Here is a 15,588-nt window from a genome sequence, read left to right on the forward strand (position 1 = left end):
TTAGGTTGCCGGGGCGTTCCCTTAATGTATTTGTGTATGGATGTTGATAGCTGTAGATATAGATACCAGTGTAGTTTGTACGGGTGGATAATGTCTTGTAGCTGTGAGTATGTGATCATTTTGTGGTTACTCACCAAATCTGCCACCCTATACAGGCCCTTGTTTGCCCATTTGTCTACTATACTATGAACCTCCCTTGTAAGTAGTAATCTAATTGGGATTAGCAGCGAGTAAGGTGGCAACAAGCCCTCGTGTTTCGGTATGAAAAGCAGATCCTGTTGTCTAGCTTCTGTAATAGGAGATTTATTTGTGTTTTTTTATGTGTTCCCTTATTCCACACTGTATCATCCTGATTCTTTATGTTTTCTACATCTAATTCTAGGGTGGTCCATAAAATTTCTTTAGATTGTCTCCCCATAAGGGTTGTTTGGGAAATTCTGGATGCCCTATTATAATCTACTAAATTTGGTATCCCCAACCCCTCCCAGTTGTCTTTGACGTGTTAATATGGTAGATGAGATTCTCGCAGATTTGTTACCCCTGATGAAAGTCACTAATTCTGATTGAAGTGAGGTTAATTCTAGTGTCTGTATTTTGAGTGGTAATGACCTGAATAAATAAAGAAGATGGAGAAAATTTTTCATTTTGACTGCTGAGAGTCTCCCGTACCATGAGAACGAGTGCTTTCTCCATTTTTGTATGTCTTGCCTAATGGTATTTATCAATGGAGTGTAATTATATTTATGCAGGGGATCCAACCGGGGTGTCAAATTGACACCCAAATACTTTAAGGAGTGTTTTGCCCAGCGGAGGTCAAAGCTTAATTCTATGTGTTTTTTGTAGTTTGTGGCAGAGCCACTGGCAATGCTTCACACTTGTCTAGGTTAATCTTATACCCCAAAATTTGGGAGAATATGTCTAGTATAGAGTAAAGGTTTGGTAAAGAGATAAGCGGTCTGGTAGCTGTCAAAAGAATATCATCCGCAAAGAGGGTTAGTTTGTAATCAGTGTCTTTAATTTTAAGGCCTGTAATATCTGGAGAGAGTCTTATTTTAGCTGCCAGAGGTTCGATACATAAGGCAAATAGCAGGGGCGACAATGGGCACCCCTGTCTAGTGCCGTTAAGGATCGGAAATGGTCTTGATTTATACCCAGAGTATATCACCTGTGCTGTCTGGGTAGAATATATTGCTTGGATAGCTGTATAAAATGGCCCTGTCAGTCCTAAGTGTTGAAGTAGTGTCATCATGTATTGCCAGTCTATTCTGTCAAATGCCTTCTCTGCATCCAACGCTAGGAGCAGAGAAGGCGTTCCTGTTCTATGTAGGTGGTCCATTATATTTAACATCCGTCGGATATTATCAGGGGCCTATCTTTAACAAAGCCAACCTGGTCAGGGTGAATGAGAGATGGCAAAATCGCCTTAAGTCTATTAGCCAGGATTTTAGTGAAAATTTTCATGTCCTGGTTAATAAGGGAGATGGGGTGATAGCTGGAACAAAGTTTGATATTTTTCCCCTGCTTGGGAATAACCGCTATCTTGGCTTGGAGCAACTCTGATGGAATATCATTGCCTTCTAGAATGTGGTTACAGAATTTGGTGATGTGGGGCACTAAGGCCCCCCTGAATAGCTTATAATAGTCCCCAGGGAAGCCATCTGGCCCTGCCGTCTTACCCGGTTTTAACTCTTTGATCACCTGCAAAACCTCAGAATCAGACACAGGGGCACCTAGATGGTCAAGATCTGCTTTGGTAAATTTAGGTAGTTGGGCTTCCGTAAGAAATGTCCCGGTCAATTTATCTATTTTCTCGGACCGAGATACCTTATTATCTTCCCCCAGTTGAGCCAGAAGTCATTCAGTTGCTTAGCTTGCTGGATCGTCTTGTTTGACCTTAAAATAGGCCCTTGGTCTGACGTTATATCTCCTTAGTACATATTTCTGCACGGAGCTAGTCTTTTAGGCGTCCATTCCCTGGTTCCCAGAAGCAACCATTTTAAAGGGACAGTCTATTCAAAATTAAACTTTCATGATTCAGATAAATAATGCAATCTTAAACAACTTAAAATATATTTTGTTGTCTTGGTATTCTTTGTTGAAAGCTAAACCTAGTTAGGCTTATATGATAATTTCTAAGCCCTTGAAGGCTGCCTCTTATCTCACAGTTTTTTTTACAGCTAGATGGTGCTAGTTCATGTGTGCCATATAGATAACAATGTGATCACTCCTGTGGAGTTATTTATGAGTCAGCACTGATTGGCTAAAATGCAAGTCTGTCAATAGAACTGAAAAAGGGCTTAGTCTACACTGCAGAGGCTTAGATACAACTTAATCACAAAGGTAAAAAGTATATTAGTATAACCATGTTGGTTCTGCAAAGCTGGGGAATGGGCAATAAAGGGATTATCTATCTTTTTATACAATAAACATTCTGGAGTATGCTGTTCCTTTAATTATACTCCACAGTAGATAAAGTCAATAGTGCTACAGGTATGACACACATTTAAAAAAAAAAAAAGTTATAGCTAATAATAAAAATAATAATAAAAAAAAGTAAAAGAAAGCTTGCTTATACTGTTATAATAATTTTAATCAGAATCCAGTGAACTTAACATATTTTTATGTGCAATAAAGTCACATGGTATTTTTATGCTTTTAGGGATACATACATACAAAAAATAACAGTCTACTATCACTGTAAAATACAAAGCCAGTCCCTTAACTTCCTCTTCAGTCTACAATGCTATAGCGCCTTAGTTTTGTATTATTAATCATTTACTCTCTAATCTGTACTGTCAGACTAAAAAATAGATTTTTTGACCATGGTACTTTTTCCAGACCACTCCATACCAAACATGTATCTACTGCTTGTGCTTGCTCTTCTGAGTTCCACCGGTAAGTACAATTATTTTGTCAGAAATAATTATGAGAAGTGAAAACTCTTCCTGTTATAATCACAGTATGTACATGATATATTTCAACTGCAGGAAAGCTCTGCTTTGGGATTCATACTATTAATAAAGCTGTCCTTAAATATTGACTTAGGACAACTAATTTATTAATGCATTTAATGTTGTTTTTACAGCATGCAGTACTTTCTAGAGGATAAACGTTTTATTTTTTTATAAAGCAGGATGTTTAATTGGTTGGGTTTTGATGATCTCAGAGGATTCTTCTCCAGGTTTATTATAAATGCAGTTTGAGGACATCTTATTTAGTTCACATTTAATCGTTTAGAAATCTACAAAGAATATTTTGAAGTTTAATATTCATAACAAAAACAGAATTATATAGAAAGAAAATATTTCTTGCAAACTATTGACCTCTCGTTCTATTATCAGAACTTCTGTACAAAGTGCCTTATAAGACTTTTGTGGAAGTTCGTAGTAACACATATTAACCCCCCATTTTTTACAAGGTTTTCAAATGCATTTGTGGCCAACTCCACTGTGGTATTTTTAGCTTGCAGCTTTCCACAAGTTTGTTAGTCTTTTATAGCTTGGCTCTGTAGAAAATACATTTTTGTCTGATTTTAGTAGGATTTCTTGACTTTTTTTTTTGTTCTTGTGCTTTCTCAGTACATATTTATGCAGCTTTTTTCTTTTTTTTATATATATAAAGTTACAAATTTAGCTCATATGACAACATATTTTCTTGAATACAGCAAAAAAAATATGATAATCAGAATTTCTATTGATTATTACAATTCAATGTTTGGAGGTTTTAAAATGTTAAATATAAAACTACTTAAAGTTATTTGAAATGATTATATCTTTGGTAAAGTTCTGTAAAACTTTTGAAAATCTTGTGACATTCTCTTATTTGTTTTTTATGTGTCTTACAAGATTTGTTGTTTTATTGTTTTCTAATCCAATCATTCATTTTCAAATCCAAATACTTCTTGGCTAGAAAAACCAAGCAAAATAAATTCATATGATCATTTTACGTGAGAATCACAGACTGATCTCTGCTTTAACGTAGCACTTTAATGGGTGAAGTGACATTGTGTATATAACTTTAAAAACTCCTTCCCCACTCCTTATCCCTTTATCCTGACCTTATCTTGAACCATTGATTTATCTGAGATCTAGCAGATGCCGCTGTATTTAAAGAAAAAATACTTTGGGGCTATGTTGTCTCTGGTCTGCCTCCATGTTAGTGTCCTTGTGTATAGAACGCTGCATTGTATAACTATCATCTCTGTAAAACTAATTGAAATGAAGATACACAGAAGTGACACTCTGTAGAAGAAGAAAATACAAACATAAAATTCATTGCCATATCAAAACTAGTTATACAATATAATGGTGACATTATATTGTAGCAAGCACTAAAATGCAGCATTTATAAAAACTTCTTTATTAAAGGACCAATCAACACAGTAGATTTGCATAATGTACAAATGCAAGATAACAAGACAATGCAATAGCACTTAGTCTGAACTTCAAATGAGGAGTAGATTTTTTTTCTGACAATTTTAAAAGTTATGTCTTTTTCCACTCCCCCTGTACCATGTGACAGCCATCAGCCAATCACAAATTCATACATGTACCATGTGACAGCAATCAGCCATTCACAAATGCATACACACTTATTCTTGCACATGCTCAGTAGGAGCTGGTGACTCAAAAAGTTTAAATATAAAAAAACTGTGCACATTTTGTTAATGGAAGTAAATTAGAAAGTTGTTTAAAATTGCATGCTCTATCTGAATAATGAAAGTTCAATTTTGATTGAGTGTTCCTTTAAGCAACAAACAAAATACACTGGTATCCACTAGCACAACGATATAGATTAAAGGCAGAAATGATAACTGGCAATGACCTTAAATAGATAAGTGAAATTCATTTTGAACAGTCTCACCTTAGCAGCAAGGCCCAACAGCAGCCTAACGAGCCTCCATGAATCTAGCCCATTGACTGATAAGGAAAACTCCTGAAGCCATATTGGTGTACAAAGACTTTCCCCACAAGCTTATAAGAACCAATGAACACAGTAGAACTGCATAATTGCATGCTCTTTAATTTAATTTTGACTTAAAGGAACATGAAACCCAAAAATTTTCTTTCATGATTCAGATAGAGAATACAATTTTAAACAACTTTCTAATTTATTTCTATTATCTAAACTGTTTCATTCTCTTTGTATCATTTGTTGAAGGAGCAGCAATGCACTACTGGTTTCTAACTGAACACATGGGTGAGCCAATCACAATCAATATATATATGCAGCCACCAATCAATAGCTAGAACCTAGGTTCTCTGCTGCTCCTGAGCTTGCCTAGAAAAATCTTTCAGCAAATGATAACAAGAGAAGGAAGCAAATTAAATAATAGAAGTAAATTGGAAAGTTGTTTAAAATTGTATGATCTATCTTAATCATTAAAGAAAAAATTGGGTTTTCATGTCCCTTTAAGTGTTTCATAAAAAACAGAAAAAAAATCTGATAATAAATAGCTCTTTACCAGATTCTGCTTTCCTTCTCCATAGCTTTAAACACTATTTATTTCTTAGCATGAACCCCTAAATCATTCTGAAAGCAGTTCTAATTTAAATTAGACTATCTTCCCAAAGGGTGAACATCTTGTTCAGTTAAAGGGACAGTCAACACCAGAATTTTTGTTGTTTAAAAGATAGATAATCCCTTTATTACCCATTCCCTAGTTTTGCATTACCAACACAGTTACAGTAATATACTTTTTACCTCTGTGATTACCCTGTATCTAAGCCTCTGCAAATTGCCCCCTTATTTCAGTTCTTTTCACAGGCATTCATTTTAGCCATTCAGTGCTCACCCATAAGTAACTTCACGTGCATGAGCTCAATGTTATCTATTTGGCACACATGAACTAACTCCCTCTAGAGGTGAAAAACTGTAAAAATGCATTCAGATTAGAGGCGGTCTCCAAGATCTAAGAAATTAGCTTATGAACCTCCTAGGTTTAGCTTTTAACTAGAACAAAGCAAAGTTGGTGATAAAAGTAAATTGGAAAGTTGTTTAAAATTACATGCCCTACCTGAATCATGAAAGTATATTTTGAACTTGGCTGTCTGTTTAAGTTGTTGCTCCTGATAGAAGCTATATTCAGCTTTGGGAACTATTGCATTTATTTAAATATGCACAAAAAGCAAATTACTCTTAGAAAAAAAATACAGCTACTGTTTTATTATCTCCTAAAGTTTCCATTTGTTATGGATCTTTATCTTGGTGTCAGAATGGTTCATTAGATAAGAGGATGAATGAATCACAGAGAAAGCAACTAGAATTAACTCACAATTAGATGCCCTATCTGTGTATGTAAGTTTTTTTGTAATGCATAAACATACATTGAAGTCATGTTGTGCCTTTAGTCTACTCTGGGGAAAATTCCAAGTGAGACGCAAACTTTTTTGCGCAATCGATATTGGGTTTTAGCGATCGTTTGCACACAGTTTAATTTGCGCTCGTATTACGAGTTGAAAGTAAATGCGATTGTGTGAGTGCAATCGCAATGTACGCTAAAATGATTACCGCATCCTCAGAGCTGTAGTTAACTGTTTCGCAAAACAAAAAAAGTGTCACAAAACACATTAAAAATACATTAAAAAGTACACTTACACTCATAATAACACCATCGTATAAAAACAAGGTGTTAGAAAGGAAAGCAGGCAAAGGGTTTAACATACACAAACATAGACATATATGCACATTTAAACACAGAAATACATATGTATACATATATAGACACACACACACACACATATATATATATATATATATATATATATATATATATATATATACATATATATATATATATATATATGCCTGTATATATATATATATATATATATATATATATATACTGTATATATATATGTGTGTGTGCATTGTAGCCCTTTGCAGTTAAGAAGATGAAAACATGAAAAAGCATATTTATGCAATATTCATATTTTCATGTTGGGTTTGCGCATAATAGAATATGCGATCGGGCTTGCCTATATAAAAATATGCGATTGGATTAGCGCAAATGTGAATAAATATGTGAGTGGGGTGTTTTTTCCACTTTTTTTCTCTATTGATTTCTATGTGGAAATAGGTAATCTTTTGCGATACAGTCTAATTGCGCTAGAAGTAACCTGTTTGTGCTCTTCGAGTTAGCACGAGAGCGATAACTTTTTACTTTCAACTCATAATACCAGTGCAACCAGAGGAGGGAAAAAAGTTTACTTTTTCCGCTCTAGCGGAAGTGCAAAATACCTCTGAACTTTTAATCTGGCCCTCTGTATTTTAATTTTAATAGTTCATAGAAAGCAAATTGCCATTCTGTTTTGATTAGGAAGTAAGGCAAATAGCAGCACATGACTGATCTATATCAAAAGGGTATGGTTTAGTGCAAAAATTATCATTTAGTTTCTATTTAAAACATGAAAGTCGCAAACTTTCTCTTTTTACACTTGCTTTGTTTTTTTTATATTTAAAGTGAAAAGAACTAATGTTATTTTGTTTGTGGCAAAAATAACTTAAATAGGTGTAGATAATGTCAGAATAAAATGGGAATAAGAAATGAGCATTAGAGATTTATATATCAGGAGAATGTACCTAATAAAGCTTCCTAAATACAGAAAATGCAGTGCTTGATACCTGCTAAAGCACCTTAGGGGTCAATTTATCAAAGGCTTCGCAAGCCTTTCGACCCACTACGGCTGCAGGTTCTCACAAGATCGCTGCTTCCCTAATCTTTCGCCACCTCTAAAGTAGCGAAATTCAATCACCGCGGTCTAGTACAACCAGGGAGATTGACAGCTCCTGTCCCCGCGTGATTGGGTGTGCCCGGACAGGGGGTGGGATTGCACCCAAGCGCAAAATAGCGCTTGTGTGCAATGCTGAATTCCGCCAGTGGAATTCAGCCCGCCAGAGGCGAGTTGCGGTGGACAGGGGAGCGTATGTGCGAGGCGCCCCACTGTCTGCCGCAGCTTGATAAATTGCCCTCTTAGTGTTTCTTGTATCAGTCTCCCTGATTTGATCTCAGATTATTTCTAGCCTTGAAAATAGTGCCAGGCCTAACCTATTGATTATACCAGGACAATGGTTTTGGTTGCTGATTCAGTTTTGCAATGATGGTTGCAATTGGTTGCTGATTCCGTTTTGCAGTGATGTCCCCTTTGGCTCTGCATTTCAGACTCATCGTGATATCAGTTCTTGTAGATTTGTCCTTAACCATATGTTTCCCTTCTAGACCAAAATGGTACTAAGCTTATTTTTTTGTCATAATAACGTGCTGAGAGACAAACTGTCCGTTTACCTTCTCATGCAATGAATTGATTTGCGATTTGGGAAACTACAAAAAGCGTTCTTGTGAATTAATACGCAAATTAAATATATATTAGACTATGTTTTACAGTGCTCTTAGACTGTTGTGAATTAGTCACTATTAATGAAGTAGTATTTAAAGGGAAATAAAAAGTCAAAATTAAACTTTTATGATTCCAATAGAGCATGTTATTTTAGGACTTTTAAATGCACTGCTATTTTCAAATGTATTTCATGCTCTTTGTATCTTTGTATCCTTTGTTGAAGTATACTTAGGTAGGCTAAGAAGCAGCAATGCACTATATAATGCTCAGCTAGCTTCTAGTAGTGCATTGCTGTACTGGAGCTGATTTTATCTATGTGTTTAACCCTTTTGCAACGGTTAAATATAAATCAGTCAATTCGAATCCCTTAGAAAAAAAACCATATCAAATGATTTAGCTACAAAATTCCACTTAGACTTTAATGGTGATCATCTGTTTAAAACCATTAGATATCTTTTTCTAAAGGACTCACCTTATCTTATTTCCCCAACCGTGCAATCACTGCCACACCCTTTCTTGTTCAGGTTTACTCCTACTTCTATTATATACACATAAGATACAGGGGAAAAAGAATATACAAAAAGCATTGTCTTATGTGCCAAGAATGTGCTAAATCATAAAACAAAGCTGTATTTTGTTGCGTATTTATAGTGTTCGCTCTTACTTCTAGTACAGGGGCGATTCTCTGACCGGATCCTCGGAGGAAAAGATTGTCCAGTTCACTCCCAGCCATGGCAAGCGTCAATACTTTATTTTGACCAACATGTCTGTGGTGGAATCCTAATAGATACAAATTGGGTCCTTACAGCTGCACACTGCGAATTGCCGTGAGTATTCATTTAAAATCTATAAATAAAAATAACATGCAAACCTTTTTATCTTTTTTAGTAGACTGTCAATTATAATATTCTTTTCTTGTTATATTAACTTCAAGTTTATATAACTTAGCTTCTCAGATCTATACAATATAAGCAGGTCGATAGTTAAAATAATATAATAAAATAAATAAAATAAAAATTCTGGGCCAGATTACAAGTGGAGCGCAAAATATCGCTTTTGTAAAAGCGATATTTGCACCCCAATTTGTAATACTATCGCATTCAAATATGTACTGGTATGACAAGTTAGGTGCAATGTGAACACAAGGCACTTCCATAGGCTCCAATGGGAGCTTCGTTCTCATGCTGTGAAACACGGCATGAGAACCTAGCGCAGTGAAGGGGGTAAGTCACATAGCGATGGCCAGCAGATTTAAATATATATGTATATGATTATTTACATATACATTCATGTGTTAATATGCCTATATACAATTATTAACACATAAATATAGAAAAATGGGGCATGTGCATTCTACCGAAAATAGGACTGGTCTTCATATTTTTCCAGGGCTGCTTTTTATTCTCAGTCCAGCCCTGTTTACAGGGAACACACAGTCCCCATAGACCGCTATGTAAAGGCCCTTTTCAGTGCCGTTTTTTTTTTTTCAATCACCCAATACCCACCATTTTTAACCCCTAAATACTGCTTAGTGCAGTTTAAAAAAAATAAAAAAATTTGGACCTCACATGTTATTTTGGGGGCAATTGGGGAACATTTAAAAAAATTAACCAGAGGTTTGGCTGGTTATTTATCATGCACCTGTAAACATGCAAATTTGCCTATTTACGGGCACGCAATAAATTAGCGCTCAAATTGTAATTTAGCCCTGCATATGCATATATAATATACCCACAGCTCCTATAGGTTTAATAGTAAGTTTTTTGTTTTGGTCTTTATTAACAATGGAGATTATGTACATATCAAATATATACAGTACGTAGGCTTTCTGCGGGAGTTTCATGGGAGTAAATTGTATTTTTATGGGGAAACATCGCTGAAGTTTCTAATATTCAAAGCACTGTCCTTCATCTTGGATGCACCTTTTCAGCCATATCAGTCTCACCAGCTTTTCAGTGGCAAGAATTGTGAGGAATCTAGTGAATGTACAGTGAAAAGTAATTTACATATCATATGCATTAATTAAACTGTTACTGCATGGAAACCATTTTTTGTTTAAGCAAACACACAGTTTGTGTTGTGTAAACATACTTACATACAATACAGCCCCCCCCCCCCCCCCCCACCAAGACTGCATATAAGTGGCAATGTTTCCCCTGTATGGAGTGTGCTTTTTTGTTCATTTCCTAACCTTGGATTCCAGGAAGGAGATTCTTGAGGTACAACACCCCTCACATTTTTATAGGGTGCACCCGAAAGGACCTTTCTAGAGGTGCTGATGCTGATCCCAAGCTACACTTATAACTGGCAATGTTGTCAGACTTTTGCTGAAACTAAGATCCCTATTATTTCCTATGGAAGACACATCACCACTCATCGGAACAGAGAGGGTCAACCCACTTTCTTTGAATATTTCGCCAGACCTATGGATTGCGAGACTGGTGAGGTCAAAAAGGCAATTTCTTGTGGGTCTGACAATGTATTGATCATCTGTGCCATAATAAAGAGCTGTCAAATAATGAAAAAAAATGTTCAGATTTATTTCTGGAAAGATTTCTTACGTTTGACTCATTAAAATGTGTACACAACAGGATTTTGCAGGAGTTTTCAGAGACTAATACAGAAGCATAAAATAAATAAACAGTCGAAGAGAACATCATCAAAATTGATAAATTTTTGTACTCTATAGAAGTCCATGTAAAACAACATAACCTTAGCAGAGTTGTTAGAGGTCCAAGGAGAGGAACACAGAGCCAAACACAGAAGTAATTGTTTGTGAAAAAGTAGTGGAAACATTACAAAAGCATTTTCAAATACATGCTCAAACATGCTGTACATTTACCGCAGGAACCCATTAAATGAATTTAATACACACATACATGCAATTGTTTGAGTGGTTATTGACTAGGATAAGTAAGGACAGGAAACTGAGAAGGTGAACAAGGGGCGGATAAATAAAAGTTACAGAGCTGAGATGGTAAAGTGTTGGAAGTCAGCGGTACTGAGAATGATACAGAGAGCACTGTCCGAGGCCAAGAGGGTGAGACAAAGGAGACTGTATGAGGTCAGGGGTGTAAGGGGATGATAGAGGCAGAACATCAAAAGACAGATTGAATAATGGTATAACAACGGAAGGGTAAAAGTTTAATAAAAATACTGAAGCTTGTACAGAATTCCTGGCTGAACAGGGGTTAGGAGTAAGAGTAGTGTGGCAAATAGATGTGGACGCTTCTAGATCAGATACTAAGGCAGACAACGTTTTTGAGAAAAAAGATAAGATGGATTTTTCTTAGACTCCAAAGTCATGGACAAATAATCATAATGACCCAGAACAAAAGTATTTCCAAAGTCAGTATGCTGGTACTCCCTGATAGGCATGGGGTCAATGTTTTAGCCATGGTGAGAATAAGGATATTCTTGAACATTCCAAAGTTAATTTTTTTGTTCCAGAGATACATGTTGGCATATCTAAGAAATATAAAACTTTCTTTTTCTCATCTACAAAAAATTATTTTAGTTCATACAGGGGCATATTATGGCCTAGGCCAACAAGGCCGGTGCCTAGGGCAGCAGATTTGGGAGGGGCAGCACATCTGCCCTATCCTCTCTCTAAAAGCCAGTAACACAGTACAGTGAGCGATAAAGTGCAGGCTTTTACAGAGAAGACAAGGCATGTGCGCTGATTAAGGTCGCTCTTCGCAGACAGTGCTCCTTTAAACCATTGATTCATTTAGAGCCGCTGGTATTTTTGCAGTGGAAGCGTTCTTGGTGAGAAACTTGCCCAGGGATATGCTTACAAGGTGATGCTGGAGGAGAAGACCTTGAGCCGAAATGCTGCCTCCCCTTCAGGGGCGAAACTACAGGTGGTGCAGAGGTTCGCAGGTGCGACTGGGCCCCTGAGGGTGGGGGCCCAGCTTAAAAAAAAATAAAAAATTTTTTAATAAAAAACGTTAACCTATCACTGCTTGCACTGATATCATGTAAATGTGTGACATGACTACAGGGATTAGTGTTTCTGTTTTACCCATTGGTGTTTATGTGTGTGTGTATGGTGTGTGTGTGTATGTATGTAACTGTGTGTGTATTTAAGCATGTATGTGTGTTTGTGTATGTTTGTGGAACCAGCAAATACAGACCTTGTTACTACAGCATGGGGGGGCAGGGGGTAAACAGTGTCACTATACAGTACCATTATATACAGTATGGGGGGGCTGGACCATGTCACTGACTACTGTGGTCACATTATAAAGTACTGGGCGGGTAGGGTCAGGCCAGCCATCTCACCGGTACAGTACTGGGGGGTTAAATAGTGTCACTGTGTATATATATATATATATATATATATATATATATATATATATATAAAAAAGCAAAAAGAAGCACTCACTGGATTTTCATCAAAAAGTGACCAGAAATTTAATGTAGTTTGTGACGTTTCGGGACAACAACAGTCCCTTCCTCTGACAAATAAACACTGAACAAAAGCTGCCTTAAATAGGCTCCCAAATACACTCCCCTCAGGTTCAGCCAATCCAGGCTGAATAATTAACCCCTTAATGACCGCAGCACTTTTCCATTTTCTGTCCGTTTGGGACCAAGGCTATTTTTACATTTTTGGGGTGTTTGTGTTTAGCTGTAATTTTCCTCTTACTCATTTACTGTACCCACACATATTATATACCGTTTTTCTCGCCATTAAATGGGCTTTCTAAAGATACCATTATTTTTATCATATCTTATAATTTACTCTAATTCTTTTTATAAAATATGAGGAAAAAATGGAAAAAAACACACTTTTTCTAACTTTGACCCCCAAAATCTGTTACACATCTACAACCACCAAAAAAATCCCATGCTAAATAGTTTCTAAATTTTGTTCTGAGTTTAGAAATACCCAATGTTTACATGTTCTTTGCTTTTTTTGCAAGTTATAGGTCCATAAATACAAGTAGCACTTTGCTATTTCCAAACCACTTTTTTTCAAAATGAGTGCTAGTTACATTGGGACACTGATATCTTTCAGGAATCCCTGAATATCCATTGACATGTCTATATTTATTTTTAGAAGACATCCCAAAGTATTGATCTAGGCCCATTTTGGTATATTTCATGCCACCATTTCACCGCCAAATGCGATCAAATAAAAAAAATTGTTCACTTTTTCACAAATTTTTTCACAAACTTTAGGTTTCTCACTGAAATCATTTACAAACAGCTTGTGCAATTATAGCATAAATGGTTGTAAATTCTTCTCTGGGATCCCCTTTGTTCATAAATAGCAGACATATATGGATTTGGCGTTGCTTTTTGGTAATTAGAAGGCTGCTAAATGCCACTGCGCACCACACGTGTTTTATGCCCAGCAGTGAAGGGGTTAATTAGGGAGCATGTAGGGAGCTTGTATGGTTAATTTTAGCTTTAGTGTAGTGTAGTAGACAACCCCAAGTATTGATCTAGGCCCATTTTGGTATATTTCATGCCACCATTTCACCACCATATGCGATCAAATTTAAAAAAACGTTAAATTTTTCACAATTTTAGGTTTCTCACTGAAATTATTTACAAACAGCTTATGCAATTATGGCACAAATGTTTGTAAATGCTTTTCTGGGATCCCCTTTGTTCAGAAATAGCAGACATATATGACTTCGGCGTTGCTTTTTGGTAATTAGAAGGCCGCTAAATGCTGCTGCGCATCACACGTATATTATGGCTAGCAGTGAAGGGGTTAATTAGGTAGTTTGTAGGGAGCTTGCAGGGTTAATTTTAGCTTTAGTGTAGAGATCAGCCTCCCACCTGACACATCAGACCCCCTGATCCCTCCCAAACAGCTCCCTTCCCTCCCCCACCCCACAATTGTCCCCGCCATCTTAAGTACTGGCAGAAAGTCTGCCAGTACTAAAATAAAAGGTTTTTTTAATTTGTTCTTTTTTTTTTTTTTAGCATATTTACATATGCTGCTTTGTAGAATCCCCCCTTAGCCCCCAACCTCCCTGATCCACCCCCAAAACAGCTCTCTTACCCTCCCCCTCTGCATTATTGGGGGCCATCTTGGGTACTGGCAGCTGTCTGCCAGTACCCAGTTTCAAGAAAAAAACGTTTTTTTTTTTTAAAAAAAAATAGAAATTCTGTAGTGTAGCTTCACCCCCCCTCACAGACAAACCCCAACACCTTAATTGATTAATAAAAAAATACTTTTATTCCCTTTTTTTTGCAATTTTTTTTTAACTTTTTTCTGTAGTGTAGCGGTTCCCACCCGCTCCCTCCCCGTGCACGCGCCCGCCCCCGCCCTTCCGTGCACGCGCGCGTCAGTGCGCGCCCCCGATCACCCACGCCCACGATCCCGCCCCTCCTGCACGTCGCCAAGGCCATCGATGGCCACCACCCGCCTCCAACCAGCCTCCCACCCACCAACGCGGTAAGCCAACAATCTCCGGTGCAGAGAGGGCCACAGAGTGGCTCTCTCTGCACCGGATGGCTTAAAAATGTTATTGCAGGATGCCTCGATATCGAGGCATCACTGCAATAACCGGAAAGCAGCTGGAAGCGAGCAGGATCGCTTCCAGCTGCTTTCCAGACCGAGGACGTGCAGGGTACGTCCTTGGTCGTTAAGGGTATTTTTTTAGAGGACGTACCCTGCACGTCCTCGGTCGTTAAGGGGTTAAACACACCCATATAGTGACCAATGAGAAAACATAATACAAATTGTGCATGTGACTGTTATAACATTATTGAAAAAAATGCTTTAAAAACAAATTCCCTTTGGACCCCAATGCTAGTAGTCATGCCCTCTAATTACAATAAACATCATATGTGGTTATCAATCGTCTAAATGAATGCAAAAAATCATAAAGTCGTCTATTGTTAAATAACCAATCAAACATTGGATTGCAAAACTCGACTTGCAATAGGCTCCAATTCGTCATTCCTCCTACTGCTGATCCGCCCCTTGTTGCCAGGGACGCGATCAGCTGTACGTCTATAGCCATCAAACAAAATACTATGCTACCGATCAGCCCCTTATTGCTAGGGACGCGATCCACGGTACAACTCTAACACTCGAAAAAGACACGCATCACCACACACAGTAGCGCATATACTGCTGAGTTACTTGTTACATGCGCCTTTCTAGATACTATGTAGCCGATCGCCCTGTAGAAAACTATCAAACATGTCAACAAAGAATTGTCCAATGGCAAAGTGCCATGTCGAAAAATGGGCGTATATATAGGAGCGTGCATGCCTCAGTAGT

General features: G+C 37.2%; 1 protein-coding gene across 1 annotated transcript in view; it reads left to right on the plus strand.

Moving 5' to 3' along the window:
- Positions 1 to 2,729: 2,729 nt before the first annotated feature.
- LOC128638171 (trypsin) overlaps positions 2,730 to 15,588 on the plus strand; it is a 37,260-nt gene continuing 24,401 nt past the window's right edge. Inside the window, exons 1-2 of the mRNA XM_053690034.1 lie at positions 2,730 to 2,895; positions 9,007 to 9,163. Of these exons, the coding sequence (XP_053546009.1) occupies positions 2,823 to 2,895; positions 9,007 to 9,163 (230 nt within the window). The 5' untranslated portion in view covers positions 2,730 to 2,822. The remainder of the gene's footprint in view (positions 2,896 to 9,006; positions 9,164 to 15,588) is intronic.

The sequence above is a fragment of the Bombina bombina genome, chromosome 8 (genome assembly GCF_027579735.1).
Source record: "Bombina bombina isolate aBomBom1 chromosome 8, aBomBom1.pri, whole genome shotgun sequence".
Taxonomy (NCBI): domain Eukaryota; kingdom Metazoa; phylum Chordata; class Amphibia; order Anura; family Bombinatoridae; genus Bombina; species Bombina bombina.